This window comes from Bufo gargarizans, chromosome 6 (genome assembly GCF_014858855.1).
Source record: "Bufo gargarizans isolate SCDJY-AF-19 chromosome 6, ASM1485885v1, whole genome shotgun sequence".
NCBI lineage: Eukaryota > Metazoa > Chordata > Amphibia > Anura > Bufonidae > Bufo > Bufo gargarizans.
Genome location: NC_058085.1, coordinates 328,384,076 through 328,411,475, shown reverse-complemented (window position 1 = coordinate 328,411,475; position 27,400 = coordinate 328,384,076). Strand labels below are relative to the sequence as shown.

Sequence of the window (27,400 nt, the reverse complement as noted above, 5' to 3'; positions counted from 1 at the left end):
CAGCCGTTGTTTTGGTCCGCATCCGCGCCACTGTTTTGGCGGCTCGGATGCGGACCCATTCACTTCAAAGGGGCCGCAAAAGATGCGGACAGCACTCTGTGTGCTGTCCGCATCCGTTGCTCCATTCCGTGCACCCGCCCAAAAAAATATAACATGTCCTATTCTTGCCCGCGCTTTGCGGACAAGAATAGGCAGTTATATGTAAAGGCTGTTCGTGCCGTTCCGCAAATTGCTCTGAGAATACGGACATGTCTCTGAGGAGGCTTAGTGGTCACTGTACTTTCGCGCAACTTTGCATAAATCAATAGTGCAGGTGAATATATGAAATTGTGTAATATATTGTATCGGAGAAAAATTTCTTGTTCTCCAGTTATCTGTTTAAGATATAAGATAAAATAAGATACAAAGAAATTATTTCCAGAGAACCTTTTTAACCCACTTCTGTTAGGGGGCCGAATCCTGGTTTGTTACAACTTGTCATGAATCAGTCAGTATAATGTCCATGACATAATGGTTTACTGCAAAGAAACACACTTACCTTTGTCTCATAAGGGGGATGTTGATGCAGTTAGCCGCAGCTACAGCACCAAAAGGCACAAAGCGCCCGATTAATGAGGGAAGGCGCTGAAATACATAATGGGAGAGAACTGTTCATAGATGCAAAGTGGAAGCACATTGTAAAAACTTTCCCATCTAAAGCTGAAATTTTACCTTCGCTTGCTTCTACTATCTTGTCAATTTTTCTTCCAGAATTTATAAAACCCACATACTGTATAATAATTGTTCTATTTTCACTGGTAACAACTACTGTACCTTCCTTTTTCGTGATAATGAGAGGTTGCATTTAGAAGTCAACCCTTGTCTTTTTATCATACAGCGCTTTTCAGATCAGCTTAATTATATACCGTAGTATATTTACATATCTTTATATTCATGTGAAGATGTTTTCAGATTTTATATTGCTGTTTTTATCCCTTTAATATTATTTATTATTTTTATGGGTATTTTGCAGGCCCTAATTATTAGTGGCATATATTTTGGTTGAAAAAGGCCAAGTAGCATTGGCTTGCTTGAGAAAGGGCAAGTAGCGTCACAAGTAGCATCTAGTACACTGTTACCATGCTCTTTGGGATGGCGAACACTATGTTTAAGTGTATTTTATACTTGCATTAGTAAAAAGATAAAGTAAATGACTGTCTGCGTCCCGGCAGTTTTGTATGGATTTGATGGAGGGATGTGGATCCCTGGCTGGTGATATAACGTGGGTACTGACTGCTTTATGTATACGAATTAGGATGCATTCACACGGCCGTGTTCGGAAACCATTCCATGTGCTTCCAGGTCCCTGTGGCTGCCCTGCCTTTGTAACATGCGGATCGTGAACCCATTGAAATCAATGAGTCTGCACTGAGATGCTGGGTGCAAATGGCCGGTGTTCGTGTCTTGCGGAGCCGCAGTTTGCGGTCTACCAAACAGACACGGTCGTTAGTTCTTCATACAGCATAGGAAAAATGAATAGGCAAAGTAGAAAACTGCACCATTTGCTACAAATCCAATGCTTCATAACATCATTATTAGGCTTTGGTTCTTCATTTATCAGAATATATACAGATTGATAATAGCAGTGACGTCTTTTTAATTCAATTGTTTGTAATAACCAGGATTAAATTCGGGCACACCAAATTTCTGCACCTGTCTCCAGCGTGGAGAATCTTTATTAATAAATCCATACATTTTTATACCCATAACTAGAGATGGCCTTGCAGTTCGCCCGGCGGTCGTTTTGTGGCGAACTTTGCATGTTCGCGATTCGCCAAACATGCGAACATATGGAGAAATTTGCGCCCGCCGTATTCTTTTACATTATGAAGAACTTTGACCCATGACACATCCATCAGGTGGTACAGGACAGCCAATTGAGACGTTTCAGCGCATGGAAATACCCCCAACCTTATAAATAAACCTGATCTGGCCGCCATTTTACATTCAGTCTTTTGCCAGTGTAGGGAGAGGTTGCTGTGTGGAGCAGGGACAGGCTGTTAGGGACACCAAATGCTAGATAATAGGGCCACAAAAGTTATTTTAAGCACCAGTATAGGTGTGCTATCGATAGGTGTAATACACAGAGGGGTGCGATATACTTATAATATACTTTTATAATGAGTCAAAAACACATAGATCTATATAGTGATCACCTGGAAGTCAGGGGCCTAGGGGCTAGGGACTATGGCCATTTTTATATAGGGTAAGGTTCCGGACGGGGTCACTCTTATCAGGGCGGGTGCTCTGTGGTTAGGCTATCAGGGCCAGAATAGCACCCCCCTGTAGGGCAATATCAGGGACAGTTCTTTGCCCACCCTGTCCTTCAATACCACATCATTATCTAGCCCAGGGATAGATGGAACCCCCCGGATTGTGGTAGGACATATGGTTTCTGATTTGGTGCCACCTAGCACTTGTTATTGCCTACCACATCTATGGTTTTTGCTTAAAGGGGTTCTGCACTTTGTTTTAACTGATGATCTATCCTCTGGATAGATCATCAGCATCTGATCGGCGGGGGTCCGACACCCGGGACCCCCGCCGATCAGCTGTTTGAGAAGGCAGCGGCGCTTGAGCAGCGCCGCGGCCTTTTTGCTGTTTACCGCTGGCCCAGTGAGGTCACGACTAGTATCAACTAGCGTGGGCGGGGCTAAGCTCTGTCCACTTGAATGGAGCTTAGCCTCGCCCACGCTAGTTGATACTAGTCGTGACATCACTGGGCCAGCAGTAAACAGTGAGAAGGCTGCGCCGCTGCAGGAGCGCCGCTGCCTTCTCAAACAACTGATCCAGAGGATAGATCATCAGTTAAAACAAAGTGCAGAACCCCTTTAACTTTAATAATGTAATTTATTTTCATTTTGAGGGATATCATTTCCATTCACACTTCCACAAAATGGGTCCGCATCTGTTCCGCAATTTTGTGGAACGGGTGCAGACCCATTCATGTTCAAGGGGGACAGAATGTGCTGTCCGCATCCACGTTTGCGGATCCGCACTTCCGCATCTGTGCTTCCGTTTTCCGCAAAAAAAAAATAGAACATGTCCTATTCTTGTCCGCAATTGCAGACAATTAGGGTTATTCACTTTAGAAAAAAGACGACTGAGAGGAGATCTAATAACTATGCATAAATATATCAGGGGTCAGTACAGAGATCTCTCCCATCATCTATTTATCCCCAGGACGGTGACTGTGACGAGGGGACATCCTCTGCGTCTGGAGGAAAGAAGGTTTGTACACAAACATAGAAGAGGATTCTTTACGGTAAGAGCAGTGAGACTATGGAACTCTCTGCCTGAGGAGATGGTGATGGTGAGTACAATAAAGGAATTCAAGAGGGGCCTGGATGTATTTCTGGAGTGTAATAATATTACAGGCTATAGCTACTAGAGAGGGGTAGTTGATCCAGGGAGTTATTCTGATTGCCTGATTGGAGTCGGGAAGGAATTTTTTTCCCCTTAAGTGGGGAAAATTGGCTTCTACCTCACAGGGTATTTTTTGCCTTCCTCTGGATCAACTTGCAGGATAACAGGCCAAACTGGATGGACAAATGTCTTTTTTTGGCCTTATATACTATGTTACTATGTTACAAATATTTTTATTGCATGTAAATTGCAGTAATACTTAATTTGAAATGCCCTATTGAAGGCATAGGAATACTTTTTGTGGGTAGCCTCTTAAAGGGGTTATCCAGTAAATGATAATGTTTGCCTATCCTCAGAATAGGTCATCATTATTAGATTGGCAGGAGTCCGGATCCCCGCACCCCCACTGGTCAGCTGTAGTGTGCTAGATATTGTAGTTCCGCCCCATACACTTAAATGTGGCTCAGCTGCAACTAGGCAATGTGACCAATGTACAGTGACATCACATGGCCTAGGAAGAGGCCACGGCACTAAATGAGTGTCTGACCTCTTCTAAAAGCTGATCTGAGCTGGTTCCGGGTGTCAGACCCCACTGATCTGATACTGATGACCTATCCTGAGGATAGGTCATCAATATCTATTCCAATATCTATTATACCCCCGTTAGACCACCTATAGTACATGTACATGTAGCTCAACATTTACAGTTTGCTAAAAGTACTACCACCAATCAGGGGAAAAGCTAGTGGTTACAATTCAGAGTAGACCAGTATTGCTTTAAAGCCCAGACTTCTTGCTGAAGGAGTTTTATTGTACAATGAATGGGATGTGCAGGGGATCCAATGACGTGTCACAGGGTTATTTCGCTGTAAGGATGAGTATATTGACAGGAATGCATCATATTTACCTTGGTCAATGACTTGAGTCCCAGAGCAGTGACGACTGCCCCGGTGGTTGCACTAACGTAGGCTGTTCCCAGTTGGCTGCAACATTGATATAAGTATATGTTAGAAAGACAAAGAAAAGGTAAATGTATGGATGCTTCTGAATCTATTATAAGATACATACAATATGTAGTAGTTTAGTCTTTAAAGAACTTTTATGAAAATATTTATCTCAATACATTTATTTCAATGTAAACACAAAAAAAGTCATGACCATTCATATGGTGCAAGAATAATCCCGATGCTTTTTACAGTTTTTCAATGATTTCCTGCTACAGAGTCTTCTGTGTAGTGATTGCTAACCTAAATTATTAATGTTGAACTATTCTTCTGGATTCTGAAAGTTAAAGCAATTAGACAAAAGGTTGATAACATGAAACTTCATTTGCCAGTATCCCTGTCCTCCATGACCATAAGGAGGGCCATCACCAGCTACCTTATGGTGGTAGGGGTTTTGGTATTAGGAGGGTGATTATAACCTCCTAAAACCATATAGGAAGTGCTCCTCCTTGTATTTGGTGCACCTGTGTACTTGTAACCTGACATGGTTGTTGTGGTGGTCAGTCCACTTCTTGTGTGCAAAAAAACTGATTCTTATTTCTTACTTTTTTGTATTACTCTCTCTACGTTGAAAATGTTCTACTGGACTTTTCACAATTTGTTCACTATTATAATTGCACGTTGCACCCTAAAAATGGGCGAACAACAAGAATCAATCTTATTCTGATTAAAAACTTTTTGTTTTCACCAAACCATGTGCATTACACGCCAAAATAGATGTTTAATTGTGGAAAGATTTTGGATAGCTCCAATGCTGATTTAATTCACGTGATGTTGAGATGCCCCAACTGCCATCACCCTAGGCTAAAACTAAATTAGTTCTTGTGTGGACATGGTACGATGAGTGGAGGTGTTCGAGTTGAGGAGCAGTTCCTATATGTATCGGAAATTGTATGATGCAAATGGAGAGGAAGATACCAACGGGAAGAAATATTATGATCCCTCTATTTATCTCTGCGTGGGTGGTTCCACAGTTATTTGACAAGGAATAGGCTATGATATATGGGCTAGACTATTGGTGAATATATTTGTGGGGCTAGACTATTGGTGAATAAATTTGTATGGAGTAAAATTGGAATGTGATGTTGTTTCAGAACTTTATGTATATCATTAGGTGATGCTGTGCCCGATTAGGCTGGTACAACCATGACTGATGGTACCCAGCTGCTTTTGGACACACTCTCACCCTTTAATATGAATAGTTAACCTTATGAATATTTATTATTAAGAATTTTGAAATTCCTACTTATTTAGTTAATATTCTTTGCACAGACAGGTTGTTGGGGGGGTGTAATATAGTCCGTGCTGGGAGACATTTTTTGACCAGCACAGCCTTTCTACACAAGCTCACAATGTCCGTTTTGGACAATTAACTATGCACATGATGGGTGTTGGATGATGCTATTGACCAACACGGTCTCTTTACATTAATTTATAATTTTGGGTTCAGGGTAAATGATTGTGTATAATTGGGGGTGCTGCTGGGGGTGTGGCGATGGGCCTGACTCCACTTGGTTGGGGTGGGGTCGGTGGCACCCTGGTCCATCGATCATCCCCCGCAATACTTCATAACAATTATTAATGTAAACATTTTGTTCGGCAGTATAACCTCACAGGACCTATGTAGCCTTATTTTGAATGGGCTAGATAGGACGGGACCTTTACTGGGTAGATCTCATATCTATATAGTTATTGTTGCACGAGTCACTTGTAGTTACTATTGATAATATTGGTGAGAACATAGCATTGGTATTCGTTCTTCTGAAACACATTGCTCCTTTCTGTACATATACATAATTGATATATATACATCTTGTCTTAGAGGAAACACATATGAAATATTATTCAATACAATCATGTTCATAAAGTCTGCTTATTATAAATTTTTGTAATTATATATGGAATCATGATGTCATGGATATGTAAATTTATTATTAAATCATGACTCCATGGATACGCAAATTTATTGTTAAAAATCATGGGACCTAATTCATTATATAAAAAATTATGCTATTCGTGATATATAAATTTGTAACATTTGTGTGTATCTATTTTCATAAAATCATGGGATATAATTCATAAGAAATCATGCTATATTTTATATATTCAACCATGGTGTAAAATTTATGAATATCTGTACAAAAAAATGAAATTATGGAATCATTTTTACAGCATTCTCTGTATTTATCTTCCTCTCTTTATATATACTTTTTGTTGATTTATTGTTATCCATTTGTTTTCTCCTCAACTTCTTTTTCACCTTTATTTTTCTTTCCCCCACCCCCCCCCTCCCCCCCCCTGTATGTATCCCAATTATCAGCCATCCATACTCAGCGGCCTTAAGGCATTCCCGAACTTTATAGACCTCATGCAAATCCCACTAAGGGTTAAGACTGTTTGCCATATGTTCGGATGGGCTCTGGTATTTTCTGAGCCGCTTTGGTAGGCTCGCTGTAGAGGCTGATATAGCGCTTGGCCAGGATGCGCTGCGCGCCGGGTCACGTGGTGACGCGGCTACGTTTCCTTGGGAGGCGGGCTGGAACGCACGTTTGCGTTCCACCCCTCCTCCTGATGAATGCGGCGTCTCCATGATGTCCTTGGCGCGCATCATCAGGCACAAGCGCTCGATAAGTAAGTATCAGCTGAAATATATTAATTGAAGGTGTAGCTGCATGAGGGGTATAAAGGGGGAGCCATGGCCACATTCACATTAACCTCCTGACGAAGCTGAGGCGAAACGCGCGTCGGGGTTCCTTCCAGCCCTGTGTTCGGTGCCTCCACCCTCCATCATGTCTGTGGGTATGTTCACGTCCCCAGTGGATACTTTTTTGTGGGAGTTTGATTGTACAGCCTGATATCTTTAACTTACTATATATGGGCAGATTGCATCTAGATGTATTTGATGGATGTGTTGTAACCTTGTGCTCCAGAATATCAGTATCATTTTCTGCTGTATTCACACAATAACCTCTCCCTGGGTTGTGCAGTGAGTTGGATATCACAGACACTTGTAGTGGATGTTTACTGACACTCTCTACTGGTGAATCACCTCACTGCACATCACACTGACATGTTGTTCATCTGTTTGGTGGGTGTTTGAGGCACCGACGGGGGGGACTATTGTTTCCAGTCTGTTTTGCTGACTATTCTCCATAGCATATCTGTGTATAAAACATATTTTATGAATTTTTTGTGATCCATTGATGATCTAATAAAGTATTTATATTTCTACTGGGCATTCTATGGTTGTTTTTATAGCAGCATTTATAGGTTTATATGATTGGTTCTCTGGTTGCCCTTACCTACGGTATTATAGTGAGGCCCTTCTTTTTTCGGTTCTATAAAACTAAATGAGGTATTCAACACTAAGATCCTGTGTGAAGCATTTAAAAAAGAAGTAAAAAAAATATATATAAAAGGACAGAGGGGGTTTTATCATTCCCCTTATGCTTCTTTCTGGCTTAGAAAAGTCACAACTTTTTAATGCATTTGTGAGTTTTTAATCACCTACCTAAGGTGCCCAAGGGGTTTTATGTTAATCCAGGGTGCCCGCCTGCACCCTCGCCGTCTGGTGCCCACGTAACGTAAATCCCCTTGGGCACCTTAGGTAGGTGAGTGACAGCTTATTAAAACCTGTTTTTTGGGCTAATAGAGCCACAAGCAGGTTTAATAAGGGCAGTTTAGGATTCATGTTATTAGCACCGACATGGCCATATGTTTAGCTTATAGGGCACAAATCTGATGACAGAATCCCTTTAATACTGATGTTCAATCCTCAGAATAGGTCATCAGTATTCTGATCTGTGGGGGTCCGACACTCAGGACCTCCGTTGATCACCTGTTTGATAAGGCCTTCTCACAGCTTTGCCTAGGCCAGTGACAACACGTTCATCGGTCACATGGTCTAGGTCTGTGATGGCTAACCTCCGGCATTTCAGCAATGGTAAAACTATTACTTCCAAGATGCACACTTGCTTGGCTGTTCTCAAAACTTCATAGAAATGAATGGAGCATGCTGGGAGTCGTAGTTTCACCATAGCTGGAGCGCTGGAGATTAGCCATCACTGGCCTAGGTGCATCTCAGCCCCATTCAAGGGGCACAGCCGCTAGACAATGTACGGCACTGTGCTTGGTGAGCTCCGAGAAGGCTGCGGTGATCACAGGAGCGATGGTGCCTTCTGAAAAAGCCGATTGGTGCCAGTCGGAACCCCACCGATCAGATACTGATGACCTGTCTGTCTGCAGGATAGATCATCAGTATTAAAATGTTGGAAAACCCTTTTGACTACTACAGTACTGTGTCAGTATATATTCTATGAAAGTTGTTTTGGAGTACACAAATGTGAGGTGAACAGAAAAATCTAGAAACGCAGTTTATGAATTACTGTATTTTTCAAGAAATTATACTACTAAAACGATCAGTCATGCCATACAGCTGAGGTTAAAGTTTAAAATAACAACTATACAGATAACTGGAAGTAACGGAAAATGTGTTTTACCTGTTGGTGATAGGAGCGTCCCCACTTCTGTTGGTGTAATTAACAATGGCGTTAAAAGACTGATTGATCCACTGCCAAAACACAACAGCAGGGGTTGTTCTGTAGGAAAGAGGAGAGAAACCTAGTTAAAAATATAGAATTTCCACAATAAAAAATGTCTGTGAAGGTTCTCATTTATCCAGGTCATGGTATATCTGTAAAGAATAAATCAAGGCAACTGGACTTACTGTAGATTTCTTGAAAACGTTTTCAAGAAATCTACAGTAAGTCCAGTTGCATTGATTTATTCTTTACAGACACAATAAAAAATGATAAGGAAATGGTGCTTCTTGTCATTTCTTGCTGTAGTCAAAGCCTAAGGCCGGCCATACTGGCATTATGTCATGATTGATGTAGAAAAAGAAAATCAGGCTCCATATAGTAAATTACACTCTCTTTATAACAAAGCTAGAACCAGACCTATATCTCACATACTGTAGATCCAGAGCTACCACACTTTTTTTGCTAAAATTGATCTCCTAGATTTAGGCCAAGCTGGCAGCTCCAGGGGACATGTTCTTTCTCAGCGGAGATGGCCTTTCTGCTACAGCTCTCTCTACCTGTAACAGTTACATCTTCTAGCAGTAGATATGGCTGGTGACAGTTGAAGAGTGGAACTGAGCATGTGCGACCACCTCAGGAGGTGGCGACATTATAATGAATTAAAGAAAATATCTCACAACTGGAGCATTTTTGTAACAGAAAGTACATTACAAAAGTAATCAGCTTTTCATGCTGAATTATATTAAAATAACATTTAATGGTGGCACAACCCCTTTAAAGCCTAAAAAGGAACAAGGGGTCATTGGCCCAAAGGTCATGGAAACAGAACTGAAGTGGGTAGTAAAACCAACACTGTAATGGAGACCCATTTTGTTTATTGCTATGGCCACCCCTCTCTTTTATGTTCTCCACTGGACAAATATAGTTGACCATAAGAAGCTACCACATATACCGTACTTGGCTTATGAAATCCATCATACTAAATATCAGATTTCTTTTCTGTGTACTATATAAGAGGTTACAGCTTGGGCTCACAGAAAGAATGTAAAACATGCTAAATTGAGCTCGAATACATGAATTCATGCCAAAGAGTCTTCTGTGTTTGAGCTGTGTCTATAGAAACCCTTAATGAAAAGTCAATTACTCATAAGTAACTTTCTGCTTAGGATTCCTGCTTTTTCTCTCTCTCCTGATTTAGAAATAGACAAATAGAACTAAGATCTACTGTAAAATTGGGTACTTCATAAATCCCAACTGCAAGTGACAACTATACAGTGAGCTTCAGAAGTGGTTGTCCACTGTTGGACCTGTTGGACCTCTTTGTCCCAATTGTCATCTGACAGCTTGTGCCAACTGGAAGATCCTCAGCTGATCCAGCCTTAAATATGTTGTCTTGGGGAACTAAAGTTCAGACTATTGTATCAAATTGTTGATGATTTCTCACCTACTTCTGTGTTCATGTCAAGAGAAGACCACTTTTTCACTAGAAAATGACCATATATAGTAACCATTCTGTGTGTAATAGATGGATAGATAGATGGAGACATGCCTGTAAAATGTCAGCATGCAGCCTGTGATTGTCATGTTCATGGGCACCTGTGCCGACATCCGTCCTATCAAGACCATCTTCTCTCCTGTATCCGGGTGGAATGCGGAATCATAGATGTATTTTGCTTTCCATAGCTGGTCTTCAGTAAGGCCTGGCGTTCGAACTCCATTTCTGTGATTAATAATAAGAGTTTATAACAAGAAAAATAAATTTATCATTGGACAGTTCGGGAAATTTTCATCAGCACGCCCCCTTCCCCCTCCTTTCTGTTACAGTACAATACATGTTGAAGAACTTATTAAAACCCTATCCATATGTAGAGGAAACATCCTACAAATTTTCGGATATGCCATGTCCAGTATATTGAGGAGTTGCTGCATATGTTTATAGATTCTCTACAGATTCATCATGGATTTGCAGAAAATCCATTTTAGAAAAACTCTTCCATGTCTGAACCCTTGTTCTATTTGATGTAACACAAGCTATGTCAATGGGGGGAAACTACTAAAATGAGCTGATCATGTGTCCTTTTGTGATTTTCAAATAAATTATGTGACTTTTGGACTATTTTAGTATCATTAGATTTATTTGCATTATACTTGTCTCACTCCTTTTGGTTGGTTATATATACTAAAATGATTAGTTTATATTTAAAGAGAACCTGTCACCACATATGGTTTTATGGGAAAATATTCAGTAAAACATGTCATTTATACTTTTACATCTCTGCTTTTTCTGACTTAAAGGGGTTATCTCAGTTCAGCCAATAGCATTTATCATGTAGAGGAAGTTAATACAAGCCATTTACTAATGTATGGTTATTATCCTTATTGTTTCCATTGCTGGCTGGATTTTTCCATCATATTATACACTGCTCATTTCCATGGTTACGACCACCCTGCAATTCATCAGTGATGGTCGTGCTTGCACACTATAGATAAAAGCGCTGGCCAATTTGGTGGCCGGGACCATGGGAGCGCACATAGGCTAGTGCTTTTTCCTATAGTGTGCAAGCATTACCATTACTAATGGATTTCAGGGTGGTCGTAACCACGGAAATGAGCAGTGTATGATGTGATGGAAAAATTAATCCAGCCAGCAAGTGAACAACCAAAGTGAACAACTCCCAGTACAGAAGTGACTAACAGATATCTATGTATACACACTTACACAGAGAATGCTATCAATCCTTAGGATAGATCATCAATGTGAGATCTGTGGGGGTCTGACTACCAGCACCCCTGCTGATCAGCTGTTTGAGGTAGTCCTGGTGCTCCTCAGTGCCCTGGCCTTTTTACAGCTTACCAAGCACAGCTCCATATATTTGATAGCGGTAGGCCATGTTACCGATGAATGTGACATCACATGACCTAAGTGCTCCCAAAGTGCCGAAGCCTCTTTTTACATCAGGGGTTCCGAAAGTTGGACCCCTGCAGATCTGATATTGATGATATATCCTGGGAATAAGCCATCTGTCACGCACCAGCGGGTGTGAACCCACTGTGCCACGTGTCCTAGCTCCTCTAAGGGCGTTGTCTAAGTGAACCACTCGATCTTCACAGTACCCCTGATGGTGGGGATAGACTTTCCCGAGGGGAACACCAGGTTGTTACCTCTTGAGGAGGATAGGCACATGAGGCAGCTGGTCCAGGCGGACCAGGAGGTACCTGAGAAAGGTACCAGAGGTGCAGGACCAAAGGATGAGGCAGAGGTGTAGTCAGACAGGCAAAAGGTCAGGGCAGCTGGCACAGGTACAAGTCAGGCAATCCAGATTGGCAACAGGAGAGTCGAGGCAAGCAGGTAGGGATCTAACAGGTAGCAGAATCCAGGAATACAGGTCAGGAACAAAAGAACACGAGCGGAAACCAGGAACCTTAGCAGGACACAAGGACCTTGACACTGAGGCATCTGGGAAGGGGGCTGAGCCACTTATATATGGGAAGGATGGCTAGGATTGGTCAGCGAGGTCACATGACCTAACCCATAAAGCCCAGAAAGTGACGTGCGCTGGCCCTTAAGAAAGTGCTGCAGGAAACAAACAGCAAGCATGCTGTGGCCAGGGCTGAGAGGAAACTGTGGAGCGGATCCCAGAACAACAGCACACACACAGACAGAGCCCAGGACTGCAGCAGTTAATGGGAAGCACCGGCCGCAAATCACCGCTGAACACGGCGCTCGAACCACTGTTACACCATCAATATGTAAATCCCAGAAAACCCCTTTAACTTGGAGATATTTTTTATTTGATAAAACTTTTTAACTTGTATTTTTGCAATGTATTAGTCCCTCAAGGAGACTTTGACAGGCAATCTACTGATTGTTTCTATAATACACTGTACTACTTATCTAGTACAGTATATTATGCTGTGAGTGGGATACTGATAGGCATACACTACAGGCAGACCTCATGCCCTTCATTTGGACCCCTGCCACCATACTAAAATATCGGCACTCTGTTGTAATCTCATTCGAAGCAGTGCTGATGCCTGAGAGAGGGAGACTCCTCCCTCTAAACAACTTAGATGTCAAGGACGCTATTGACCGCTGCTCCTAAGGGGCTATACAGCCTGGACCAGTCATTAGAGCAGGAGCCTGGCTGTCAAAAGAGAACCCAGCTCCTGCTTTCCACTGCACTTAGACTAGGACTCTATTAAAAGACAGCAGCCAAACCTAAAGCCCGTTAGTGACTATTAGACAAAAAATAAATGTTTACATTTATTTGATTGCAAAATTGGAAAAGGGGGTGAACATGCAATCACTGGGTTGCTTATGCCATAGACTGCAATAAGATATCATTGCCTGAAGCAGGACTTTAAAAGAACTTTACAATGGCAGACCTTTGAGCTTTTACAAGTTTCTAGCTGCCAGAGTAATAAAACAGATCCCATGGACTTGTTGTGGGCTGGGGCGAATTAAGGTTACCATGGGCCCTCGACTAAATTAAGAATGTGTCCCCTTCCATCCATCTACAGTAAAACTGCAAAGATATTATACCAGAGCCAAGATTAGTCCTTAGATACAACACCAGAGCCAAGATTACTTCATAGATACAACACCAGAACCAAGATTACTACATAGATACAATACCATAACCAAGACTACCATATAGATACGATGTTAGAACCAAGATAACTTCATAGTTACGATACCAGAACCAAGATTAATATATTTATACAATCCAAAAACCAAGATTACTACACAGATATGATACCAGAACCAATATTAATACCAATATTAATACACAGATATGATTGCAAGATACATACGATACCAGAACCAAGAATACTACATAGATATGATACCATATATTGCTAAAATATTATCATAGCCACACCCCTTTCTCAGCCCTGTGCTGTGGCTGATGTTGGGTAGTCAGATGGTCACAGGGTACAGTGATGTCATCACTCACTGCCCTGCAAGCCAAGCTGACTGAACTGCTGCAAAGGGCATACTTTGTGGGGTTGTCTGTGCCTCAATAAGAGAAAATAGAAAGTGTGATATATGGCAGCTTTTCTTTGAAGTGGAAGATCATGGGTGATCAGGGATACTCGGGCCCTCGGCAGCCACCCAAACCGCCAATATTGTAATCAGCAATTGGTCAGGTTCACGGGCATAGCTATAGGGGGTGCAGAGGGCCCAGGAGCCTAAGAGGGCCAAAAAAAACTTGTGCCACATAAGAAGACACTGGGATTATAGAAAGTGCATGCTAGTCAAGTTACACCTCTGGCTGGAGATAAGGGGTTAGGTCAATAACTTGGCACGGGGAAATGGGGGGGGGCTCTGTTTCAATTTTTGGCTAATGCAGTATGAAGGCTATGTACTTTCCTGCCCCTAGAAACAAAGCACTGAGGGAAGGGGGCCCAAGCCGAACTCTTGCATTAGGGCCCATGAGCCTTTAGCTACATCCCTGGTCAGGTGAGAAGTGGGGGTTTACAAACATCCGAGGGAGCTCCCCCCTCTAATTGACCACTCAGATGCCATGGTATCACATTTAAGGTGGATGTCACTAAGGGGTGAAGAAAAAATCAGCTCCTGAGACTCCTAGTGATCTATAGTTGTGGCGAAACCAACCTCGCCACTGGGTTTTGGAGGGGCCTGGCTACCAGCCTCTTGCCTCAGGATTATGGCCCATACTAACTTTAAAGGAGAAGACAGACTGGCCGCACAGCTTAAATCTGTCTTTGGAATTGTATTGTATGTTATGTGAGGGTACCCAGATAGCTAATTTTATTGTATTCGTGTAGTCTGAGTGCCATTCACCTAATAATATGCACTCAGACTTGAGCTATCTGGGGATATGTTAAATGTCTGTGTTTACTGTAAGGGTTGTGACATTGTATGTTTAAATGGTGATTTCTGTCCTGTTGTCCCCACATGTGTATTGGCGATTTCCCTTTGTCCTGAGAGATAATTGAATTACTCCTCGGGTGTCTCCAGGGCAGAGAGGAGGAAACCATGATGCATTGTGGGGATGTATTGTGCCTGTTTTATCCTTCATCATGTTGAGGCTGGTGTTTGGGTAACTGATCAACACTGGGGGATTGCTATACGCTGAAGATTTGCTATACTCCCCTGGCATAACTACTAGCTCTTGTAAGAGCTGTTCCTGCTCTCTGGCTGTAGGAGAGGTTCACCCACTGGAGCTTGGAGCCTTGTCATAGGTCCAGGGTGGGTAGGAGACGGTGAGGCCTCAACCAAGCTTCGGCGGTTCGTGGGGTTTGCAGCGCTTACGGTGTCAAGTGGAGTGCTTGGAGACCTCGGGAAGCACTAGGAGCATCTATCGACAGAGGTACCCGGTCGGGGTGCTAGGAGATCCGTTACAATAGTATTACAAATGAATTTGCTATTATGTAATACATAGCCATGATGAAGTGGTAGCAGTGCTTTTTAGATCTCTGTCTAATAAAGAGAAGGGCAAGTGGGGGTCCTAAGCGCCCTAGCAAGGCCTATGGACTAGGATTTTCTTTTAACATAAATTTCTGTAAATATTCACCTTAGAAAAATATGTTATAACTGGTGGAAGAAATCATCTCAGAAGATCAGAAAATAAAACGTGTATGTTTAATGACAAGGTTTCTCAAATCCAGTCCTAACTACCTCCAACAGGTTGTGTTCTCAGGATTGCACAATAGATATATTTATGAGCAGCACATTAGGAATTGCCATCAGCGTTCTTGCATTAAATTATGACCAGATGAACCTGAGAGCTGGAGATGATTATCACTGCCTCGTCTGTACAAAGAATCCTATAAAAGAAGTGAAACATTGTCATATAAAAAATATACCTGTAATTTTCAATAATGTTCTTTGCTTCATCAAGAACTTTGGGTCCAAGCAGAATATTACGAGGATCTGTTACCATGAAGAAGTGTCTGGCTCTCCCTTCGAACGTGCCCTGATCCCATCGAGGTTCCTTGATGTTAATGTTGAAAGGAAGGTCTTCAGGCATTGTCTGCAAAAATACAAAGATCGATAAAATATTTTATGAATGGTGACAGTTATCAATGTAAGAGAAATGTAACCAGTATTTTATATTGTTTTTATATCTTATGCTTTAGGGATCTCTGCTTAAGTAAAAAAAAAAATCTAAAAAGCTCATTAATATTATCCTTTTTCTTAGTCAGTATTTTACTACTTACAGAAGCAACATGTGCTAGAGCGCCCCTCTTCCTACTGAAAATGACTACAATCAATCATACATATGAACTGTATACTCTGTATACCCCACTGACTAATGTGTGCAGTCAGGTTTCCATCAGTTAGGCTGGCATTATACCAGGCAAAAAAGTGGAGCATGATGCACTATTTAGTCTATTAGCATCTATAGGAGCCTCCAATGCCTATCCCTGGATGGTCGGCCTAGAGATAGGATACCGAACCAAAAAGGCCTCTTGGCTTGATGTCCAATCAGAGGGCTAGGTGGGTGGGGGATTTAAATCAGGCATTGACTCTTGGTCATCTTTGGTCAGTGCCTGTGATTTTGTTTGATTCCCGGCTCCTTGTTGCCCTACATTGCTTTATGTTCACCCCCTATTCTTGATTAGATATCCTCTGTGTATCAACTTTGACTTGGTTTCTGATTAACCCCTTTTCTGCTAATTTGGCTTCTACTTATTCTCATGGTTTTGACCCTGGCTAGCTGACTACTCTTCCAATAAGTTCTTCTAACTGTGAGCTCACTGTTGCTTTACTCTGTAGATGTAACCTAAATCCCAAGCAATAAAGTCTATCTGGCCTTTGGCAGGCTCTGGTGCTACATTTGGTAGCCTTAGATCTACTAACAGGAGTGGTGTTGGACGATTGGTAGCAGTTTAGAGTTTGCTGGCTGTAACCTCCATAGTTTACCTAAGCATTTTTTTTACCATAAATCAGGAGTGGAAACTAAACAAAGGCAAAACATAAAGGAAATACTTATTGGAGAACTTCAATGCTTCTTCTGCCTTCAGCTCAGTTACCTAGGCCCATGTGTCACGGGGTAGCGTCACGGGTATAAAGATAGAGCGGAGGTGCACCCCCTGAGCTGCAACCCGGTCCCCTGTCCCTGCCTACTTGCACCACCCGCCCTAGGTGACGGGGCGCAACTGGGCGACAGTCCCTGACCTGAGTAAGTGCAAGCAGAGAGATAGAGACAGCAGGGAAGCAGACAGCCAATGAGAGGTAGCACTCGAGCGGACAGAGAGGTGAAACAAGCAAGGTACCACCAAAAACGGAAGGGCGAGGCGGGTCAACTAGCCGGGGTCAGTCCAGGAGACCAGTCAGTAGGAGGGAGGAGACAGAGACAGATCCAAGACAGATCCGAGAGCGGGCCGAGGTAAAAATCTGGGAGGTCACGTCAGTACAACAGAAGAGGCAAAGACAAACTCCAGAAGCAAGCCGAGGTCAAAATCCAAGAGGTAGCGTCAAGGTTCAGGGAGCAGGCAGAAGAGGTGTCAGGAAGCAGATCAAGGGTCAAATCCAAAGGTAAGCTTAATAACAATAATAATACACAGCCTAAGGGACCAGAATCACAGGCAACCTATAGCCAGCAGGTTGCCTGTATTTATAGTGGGGAGTGAGGGTCATGTGACGTGGCCAGCGTCACATGACCGACAGACAGACAAGTCGAGCACCGAGTGATCAGCTCGGCGCTCAAGGCAGATCTAGGAGCATGGAGCCTCCCAGCTAGCAAAAGCTGGCCTGGGAACGAGGCCGAAGCTAAGCAGCAGGTCTGTGGCTGATAGGAGACCGAGTGAGCCTTCGGGGCCAAGTTACACCCATGGTTAAGCTATGGAAAGCCCCCATGACAAAGGACTACTGGGTTGGTTCTAGTAATCAGTGACACAACATATTTCTGACAGCAGCTGGTGCAGTAGTCTCGTTTTGGTACATATATTTATGTGAGTTAGCGGTTAGAGTGCAGCCTTGATGTGACATTGACAGACACTGCTAGATCTGAATTTTCTGTCCACAATCTCCTGGGATGCAAATCCAATACTGCAATGACTCTCTGCTGTAAAAAAAATTCTAAGAATAAATGAAGATGATAACCCCCGATCTAGAGCTGGAAACTGTCTGGCAGCTTCTTCTCTCCTGCATTGACTGGAAGAGCTGGAGCATCAGCACTAGGTGACCCTGATCAGAAGCCAGGGCCAACTGGTTATGTCAAAGCAAACATGCTCTACAAGCTAGGAGTGTGTTAGAAAAGAGTTCCACTGTTACTACCATAGTCTAACCCAACATACATCGGAAGCTGACCTAGGCTATAGATGTGTGCATAAAAATGCATCACCAGCTTTTGTTTCCTCTACAAGTTACCACCAGTAAGCTATGGCTGCTATTGATAAGCATTGGTTCAAACATATTTAGGTCATTTCTAAACAATTATTCATTACAGAGCTTTGAAAGTCTCTTCAGTGTCTCAGAATGGACCCATTTTTGGTACTCCCACCTACGGGGAGAACACAGACAAGCATTTTACAACTATAATAGAGTGAGGAGCATCCATCCATGGTGACCTCTCTACCTTGTTTTCTCTTCTCTGAGGATACCTCTCACAATACATGGTGGTCCCAGAGATGAAACTCTCACCAATCAGATCCTGTGAATATGCTAAGGTTTCATATGGATATATCCCTTTAAAGTATTACTCTGGGTGAAATTGACATACTGTGTTATGCCAAGTGCAGGTCCTGATGGGACCATACATGACACAGGGATTCAGAGAGCACCAAAGAGAGAATACCAGTCAAGGTCTGCACAAGACATAACAAAGTAACAGTTTGGCTTGGATTATTTCTTTAGGTTAAAGGGGTTTTCCCGGGAGAAGAATATTGATTACCTATCTTCGGGCTAAGTCATCAGTACCAGCTGTTTGAAGAGATCAAGGTGCTTCCAACTTACCAAGCACAGCAGCATTCATTAGATATTGGCTGTGCTTGATATTGCAACCCAGACCTATATCCTTGCATAGGTCTGAGCTGGGCCTAGGCAATGTGAACAATGAAAGTGATGTCAACTGATCGGCAGGGGTGTCGGGAGTCGGACTCCCTCAATCAGATACTGATAGTCTATCCTGAGGATAGGTCATCAATATTATGTTTCTGGAAAACCCCTTTAACTCATACTAAGGGTTCATTCACACGTCGTAGAATGGGTTTGGACCTGTTCCGCAAATTGCGGAACGGGTGCGGACCCATTCATTCTCTATGGGGCATGAATGGTTGTGGACAGCACACAGTGTGCTGTACGCATCCGCATTTCCGGAGCGCGCCCCCGATCTTTCAGTCCGCGGCTCCGGAAAAAAATAGAACATGTCCTATTCTCCGCGGACAAGAATAGGCAGTTCTATGAGGCTGCCGGCCGGGTGTATTGCAGATCCGCAATGCACTACGGACGTGTAAATGGACCCTTATACTTACACCAATAAACATATCAGGCAATATAGAAAACAATCTACCTGGGCAATGACCCCCAAATTATGAAAACCCCCAAAATTGCAAAAAACAGGATTTTGTAAATCAATCAATCTATCTTTATTCCATGATTATACAAAAAAGACACAATTAAAAAGATTTAATCTGTGGTGGTACATAGAATACATATAACCAATAGCCAAAGCAGGGGACATACACGGACGGAAAAGGTTGTATAATAGATGTTAAATATCTGGTAAATACAACTGGCAATATTGTATAAAGCTAGAAACACAACTAGTAAAGTGCAAAGAGACTAAACAAACAAACATGGGCTAAATAAAAAAACACCCATAAAAGTGCCAGGAAGAAGCAACATACAGTGCAAGTCATAAGAATACCATACCGACCGCGAGAACCCTGCACCCCGACGCGCATATCGCTCAAACCTTCATCATCGCCCCCCTGATGAAGCTTTGAGCGAAATGCGTATTGTATGTACCACCAGAGATGAAATCTTTTTTAATTGTGTGTTTTTATTATAATCATGGAATAAAGATAGATTGATTTATAAAATCCCAGTGTTTACTATTTTTTGGTTTTCATAGATATACTTGCCGACTTTGGGAAACCAGCATCTTGGAGGCGGTGCAGAATTTTTTGGGTACGTGACCATGCACCTTTTGTAGGTCATGTCCCTTTGCATGGACACAGCAGAGGCCCCTGGATGTGAATTTGGACACCAGGGGCCAGATTTATCATTAGCTCAAGTCAGAATAATGGAGTGAAAAAGTCGCAAATTTTTGCGCAATCGCTTAAACTGCGCAAAAATTTTCTGCTCTGCGCTATGCTCGCCAGTTTTCTGAAAGTGGGCGTGTTTTCTTATGTAAATGAATCTCTAGACAGATTTACTATTGGGACTATTTAAAAAGTCACAAAAAAGTCGCAATTTCACTCCAGTGAGGACCATGCTTATCTTATGAGACTTTTTAATAGAACATGCGACTTTTTCATAAAAACGTGCGACTTTTTTGTAAAGATGTGTGACTTTTGTAAAGCTGCTTACTGACGGATAAACTGCTACCGTCAAACCACATTTATTACAGTCTTAAAAGGCCGATCATAAATCTGTCTTGGCTAAAACTGACTTTAGCCATATGTTAAAGTGGAGTGAGCTGTCAGAGTCATGATAAATCTGGCCCCAGGACTTTATCTGATGATATAGCATCCTGGCACCATTGACAGGAAACATTTATTATGTGCTGATTTCCAGGAGGCTTCAGTGGAACTCGGAAGATTTGCCAACTCTTCTGGGAGTCCAGGAGGTCATCTCTTTTTCCAGCAAGTATGGTCATAAGTGTCTCCCCTTTCTTTGCCCCCACACAATGCACCATAAGCACTTACCTGCCCCTACTTCCTCCCTGCATCTTTCAAGTCCTACATTTATCACTATGGTTGGCACAAGGAAGAAAGAACAGAGGTTCAAACCTATTGACGGAAGTCCGTTCTCAGTTGGATGCAGCTGTTTCTTGGCATGGTTGAAGTTGATAGTCCCCAACGTAAACTCTGTAAGGGTGCGGCCACACGGGCAGGTTCCTGCATGCAGTTTCAGAATTCAAAATCGGGTGGATCATAAAAGGACAGAAAGTATGACGGAAAGATACAATTCCCCCTTTTATTTTAATTCACTCCCGGTTTTGGCCTCCAAAACTGAATGCAGAAACCTGACCGTGTGGTCGTACCCTAACAGGGCTAAGTGCCATTTATATGACAAGTGTGGCCTCAGAGACAAGGGTCCAGAATGCAACCTCTGCCCCTCGAAATTTACACCTTGGTTTTAAAGAAAACATATCAACCACCCAAAGCTGAATTCATGAGACTCCTACAGAAAGCCACATTCCTCATGTTTTCCAGAACTCGTGTGCCAATCCCAGCCCTTTGGGACAATGCCTAGAGACATTACACTCAACTTTCCGTTTTCAAGAGTTATCCACCCAAAAATGTCAATTGCAGGCGTGGATTATTTTTTAACTGTTTCCTTCTCCTTCTGCTTTACGAGTCAGTTCTACTTTTCCTGCAAAGAAGTATCTGACAGGTGAAGAATAATGGAATACATTGCACTAAGGTTTCCCTGTCAGCAAGCGCTTGCTGCATTCCACAGTACAGGCAGTTTCCATGACAACTGTCGGAGTGACACCAGCTCCCGTGCTCGTGTATGGAGGCGTTACCTAGTTTCCCATTATTGTACTTCCTTTGTTTGTAAAATATACAAGACATGAAAGACAGGAGGACAATATTAATTCCTCCGCTGCTGGAGACTGAACTCGCACTGTGTTCTGACGTGCAAATGTCCCCACGTACAGGTCGAGGCGCTGCAGAGAATACTCATTGTGCTCCAGCTTTTACATTCATTGCAATGAGGCCATAAGATAAAATCCAACAGGGAACAGAAACTCACTGAGCAGATCTGTTCACAGAGAATGTGTTTTCTTCAGATAATTTAACTCTGCAACAGTGCCAAGACCCCACCCAGACTGCGAGCGCAACAAACCTTATAGGGGCTGGTTACTAATATACAGTACACACTAGTATATATTACTGTATATCAGAGCTGGTTACTAATATACAGTACGCACTAGTATATATTACTGTATATCAGAGCTGGTCACTAATATACAGTACACACTAGTATATATTACTGTATATCAGAGCTGGTTACTAATATACAGTACACACTAGTATATATTACTGTATATCAGAGCTGGTCACTAATATACAGTATGCACTAGTATATATTACTGTATATCAGAGCTGGTTACTAATATACAGTACGCACTAGTATATATTACTGTATATCAGAGCTGGTTACTAATATACAGTACGCACTAGTATATATTACTGTATATCAGAGCTGGTTACTAATATACAGTACGCACTAGTATATATTACTGTATATCAGAGCTGGTTACTAATATACAGTATGCACTAGTATATATTACTGTATATCCGAGCTGGTCACTAATATACATTACGCACCAGTATATATTACTGTATATCGGAGCTGGTTACTAATATACACTACGCACTAATATATATTACTGTATATCAGAGCTGGTCACTAATATACAGTATGCACTAGTATATATTACTGTATATCAGAGCTGGTTACTAATATACAGTACGCACTAGTATATATTACTGTATATCAGAGCTGGTTACTAATATACAGTACGCACTAGTATATATTACTGTATATTAGAGATGGTTACTAATATACAGTACGCACTAGTATATATTACTGTATATCAGAGCTGGTCACTAATATACAGTACGCACTAGTATATATTACTGTATATCAGAGCTGGTTACTAATATACAGTATGCACTAGTATATATTACTGTATATCAGAGCTGGTTACTAATATACAGTATGCACTAGTATATATTACTGTATATCAGAGCTGGTTACGAATATACAGTACGCACTAGTATATATTACTGTATATCAGAGCTGGTCACTAATATACAGTATGCACTAGTATAGATTACTGTATATCAGAGATGGTTACTAATATACAGTATGCACTAGTATATATTACTGTATATCAGAGCTGGTTACTAATATACAGTATGCACTAGTATATATTACTGTATATTAGAGATGGTTACTAATATACAGTACAGTACGCACTAGTATATATTACTGTATACTGGAGCTGGTTACTAATATACAGTGTGCACTAGTATATATTACTGTATACTGGAGCTGGTTACTAATATACAGTACGCACTAGTATATATTACTGTATATCAGAGCTGGTTACTAATATACAGTATGCACTAGTATATATTACTGTATATTAGAGATGGTTACTAATATACAGTACAGTATGCACTAGTATATATTACTGTATATCAGAGCTGGTCACTAATATACAGTACGCACTAGTATATATTACTGTATATCAGAGCTGGTTACTAATATACAGTACGCACTAGTATATATTACTGTATATCAGAGCTGGTTACTAATATACAGTATGCACTAGTATATATTACTGTATATCAGAGCTGGTTACTAATATACAGTACGCACTAGTATATATTACTGTATATCGGAGCTGGTTACTAATATACAGTATGCACTAGTATATATTACTGTATATCAGAGCTGGTCACTAATATACAGTACGCACTAGTATATATTACTGTATATCAGAGCTGGTCACTAATATACAGTACGCACTAGTATATATTACTGTATATCAGAGCTGGTCACTAATATACAGTATGCACTAGTATAGATTACTGTATATCAGAGCTGGTTACTAATCTATAGTACATACTAGTATATATTACTGTATATTAGAGATGGTTACTAATATACAGTATGCACTAGTATATATTACTGTATATCAGAGCTGGTTACTAATATACAGTATGCACTAGTATATATTACTGTATATTAGAGATGGTTACTAATATACAGTACAGTACGCACTAGTATATATTACTGTATACTGGAGCTGGTTACTAATATACAGTGTGCACTAGTATATATTACTGTATATCAGAGCTGGTCACTAATATACAATATGCACTAGTATATATTACTGTATATTAGAGATGGTTACTAATATACAGTATGCACTAGTATATATTACTGTATATTAGAGATGTTACTAATATACAGTATGCACTAGTATATATTACTGTATATTAGAGATGGTTACTAATATACAGTACAGTACGCACTAGTATATATTACTGTATACTGGAGCTGGTTACTAATATACAGTGTGCACTAGTATATATTACTGTATATTGGAATGTATAGAAATACACACATACACAAGGCTTGGAGCTCCAAGTCTATGGTCAGTTATGGCTCCAGGCCTCTTCGTGTATCTGCTCCAATGCACACAAACCTGTATATGTGCAGAAAGTCTATGTGCTGATATGTTTAGGATTAAGCTCCTCTGAGTCCTAATCCTCTAACAGAAACCTCCCAATCATACTCTAATCCACTATCAGTGTGAACCCAAGGATGTAACGTAACCTATATGAAAAAGAAAAGGACCCTAAAACTATGAACCTATTTCTAATGACTACTCTCTGTGCCAAAAATAGCAGCCTGTCACCTGAAAATCCCCCTGAGGAGCACATGAGCTGCGGGGCAGGAACGCAACATGTACCATATTTCATGCACCAGTGGTAGAGTTACAGATCAAGGATGGATGGATGGATAGAGAGATAGATAGATAGATAGATGATAGATAGATAGATAGATAGATAGATAGATAGATAGATAGATAGATAATAGATAGATAGATAGATAGATAGATAGATAGATGATAGATAGATAGATAGATAGATAGATAGATAGATAGATAGATAATGGATAATAGATAGATAGATAGATAGATAGATAGATAGATAGATAGATAGATAGATAGATGGATGGATAGAGAGATAGATGGATAGAGAGATAGATAGATAGATAGATAGATAATGGATGATAGATAGATAGATAGATAGATAATGGATGATAGATATATAATAAATAATAGATAGATAGATTCTGTGGAACAATCACTCTTTACACACAGATTAGAATCGCTTTGACGCAGGTAGACTGTCCATTATCCCCATGTGGAGCAGACCTCTAGGTATTACTGTCCCTTCTGTTGCCCACCATCCCACCATCAGTCAGGCTCATCACTCGCCCTATTGTTGTCAGATCCTCTGCTATGTGCTGCTACACTGTAACCCTTCCAGTGCCAGACACTCAGATACAAAGTTGCCATTCACCAGAAGCTTATAGAAATATTTCCACAAAATATTAGCCGTGTTCTGTGCCAAAATGAAAAGCCGGTGTGTACACTTACGCTCGTCTATGTCCTTGCTCAGAAGTCAAATGGTATGTAGCATCCAGTGATCGCAGTGACCTCTCAATGACATCACATGCTTGTACAGTAGAAGGGAGGGGAGCACAGCCTAGCCTGCTGACAACCAATGCCCACATAATACCGCCCTGTGAGTGGCTCAGCGTGTTCTGCTGTCAGTGGAAACCACACAAGACTCCAGGGGGGGGCATGGGTAGGCTGTCTAAGAATATCAGCTCCACCTAACTGGTTCACATGGAAGGGGGAGCCGGCTGAGGCCAGCTGCTGCCTGCTATCACATGAAGTATATCCTGTCATATGAACATTCTCCCTGCATTGCATAACCCATATAGACTCAAGAGTGGAAATACTAAGAGCATGGTCACACGGTCCGGTTTCCTGATGAAGTGTTGGAAGCCAGAATCAGGAGAGAATCATAAAAGGAGAGAAAGTAGAAAGGGCAGATACCGCGTCTCTTTTTAAAGTAAATCCAGGTTTTTACTGCAAAAACTGCATGCAGAAACCTGACCGTGTGGCCAAGGGCAGACACAGACAGGAGAGGGCCCTGTGCAAGATGCCTGAGAATGACATTTCTTAGCTCGGTCCATTAAATACAGACTAACAGGCAGCAGGTAGCAACTTTTAAGGTGACATGGGCCCCCCTACCACCTGGGCCATGTGCATACGGTATGTCCGCCCCTGCGTGTAGCTGTATCCTAAGACACGGTAGAACTGGGCTGAATTTGTAGCAAATATGTGCTTGTCCAAACTGGTATAATATGATAAGTATATATTCAGGGGTGACCTGAGTATGGTTCATGAACCTTCATCCTGCAGCTCCTGATTACCCAACACAATGATAAATAAGGAGGCTCGGACCGTAGGCCCGTAAAAAAGGGGATGCCCCCAGTCCCCCACCCCTTGCAAAAGTGGCACATGACACAGATGATTGACTGCACTACATACGAATAGGTAGCGTACAGAATCTCAGCCTTTGTGTCCATATAAAACAGTGGGTATGTTAGTTAAGCAACTACTCCATTTATTATCAGAGATTTCTGGGGACCCAAGTATTAGCTTGTTTTGCATGGTGGTAAAGCCTGATCCTGATCACAAGTTTCAAACTGGTAGATAGTTGTGATATCACAAATAGGTTTCCATCAGGTAAGCTGCTGTGACATGAGGGTGTTTTTAGTCAGGTCATTACTATGACATCACAACTGCTCAGTTACTTAACCACCTCAACCCCCCTAGCTGAAACCCCCTTAATGACCAGGCCACTTTTTACACTTCGGCACTACACTCCTTTCACCGTTTATCGCTCGGTCATGCAACTTACCACCCAAATGAATTTTACCTCCTTTTCTTCTCACTAATAGAGCTTTCATTTGATGGTATTTCATTGCTGCTGACATTTTTACTTTTTATGTTATTATTCGAAATTTTACGATTTTTTTTTAAAAAAATGACATTTTTCACTTTCAGTTGTAAAATTTTGCAAAAAAAACGATATCCATATATACATTTTTCACTAAATTTATTGTTCTACATGTCTTTGATAAAAAAAAAATGTTTGGGCAAAAAAAAAAGTTATAGCGTTTACAAACTATGGTACAAAAATGTGAATTTCCGCTTTTTGAAGCAGCTCTGACTTTCTGAGCACCTGTCATGTTTCCTGAGGTTCTACAATGCCCAGACAGTAGAAAACCCCAACAAATGACCCCATTTCGGAAAGTAGACACCCTAAGGCATTCGCTGATGGGCATAGTGAGTTCATAGAACTTTTTATTTTTTGTCACAAGTTAGCGGAAAATGATGATTTTTTTTTTTTTTTTTTCTTACAAAGTCTCATATTCCACTAACTTGTGACAAAAAATAAAAACTTCCATGAACTCACTATGCCCATAACAAAATACCTTGGGGTGTCTTCTTTCCAGAATGGGGTCACTTTTGGGGTAGTTATACTGCCCTGGCATTTTAGGGGCCCATATGCGTGAGAAGAAGTTTGAAATCAAAATCTGTAAAAAATGACCAGTGAAATCCAAAAGGTGCTCTTTGGAATGTGTGCCCCTTTGCCCACCTAGGCTGCAAAAAAGTGTCACACATCTGGTATCGCCGTACTCAG

At 41.4% G+C, this 27,400-nt stretch overlaps 1 protein-coding gene across 1 annotated transcript in view; it reads right to left on the bottom strand.

Annotated features, from left to right (window-relative positions):
• The window catches only part of SFXN3 (sideroflexin 3), a 41,539-nt gene extending 16,141 nt beyond the window's left edge, over nt 1-25,398 (bottom strand). Inside the window, exons 1-6 of the mRNA XM_044297433.1 lie at nt 25,279-25,398; nt 15,785-15,951; nt 10,500-10,670; nt 8,909-9,007; nt 4,313-4,388; nt 539-624 (exon numbers count right to left, since the gene is read on the bottom strand). Coding sequence (XP_044153368.1) covers nt 539-624; nt 4,313-4,388; nt 8,909-9,007; nt 10,500-10,670; nt 15,785-15,948 — 596 coding nt within the window. The 5' untranslated portion in view covers nt 15,949-15,951; nt 25,279-25,398. The remainder of the gene's footprint in view (nt 1-538; nt 625-4,312; nt 4,389-8,908; nt 9,008-10,499; nt 10,671-15,784; nt 15,952-25,278) is intronic.
• Nucleotides 25,399-27,400: the final 2,002 nt, after the last annotated feature.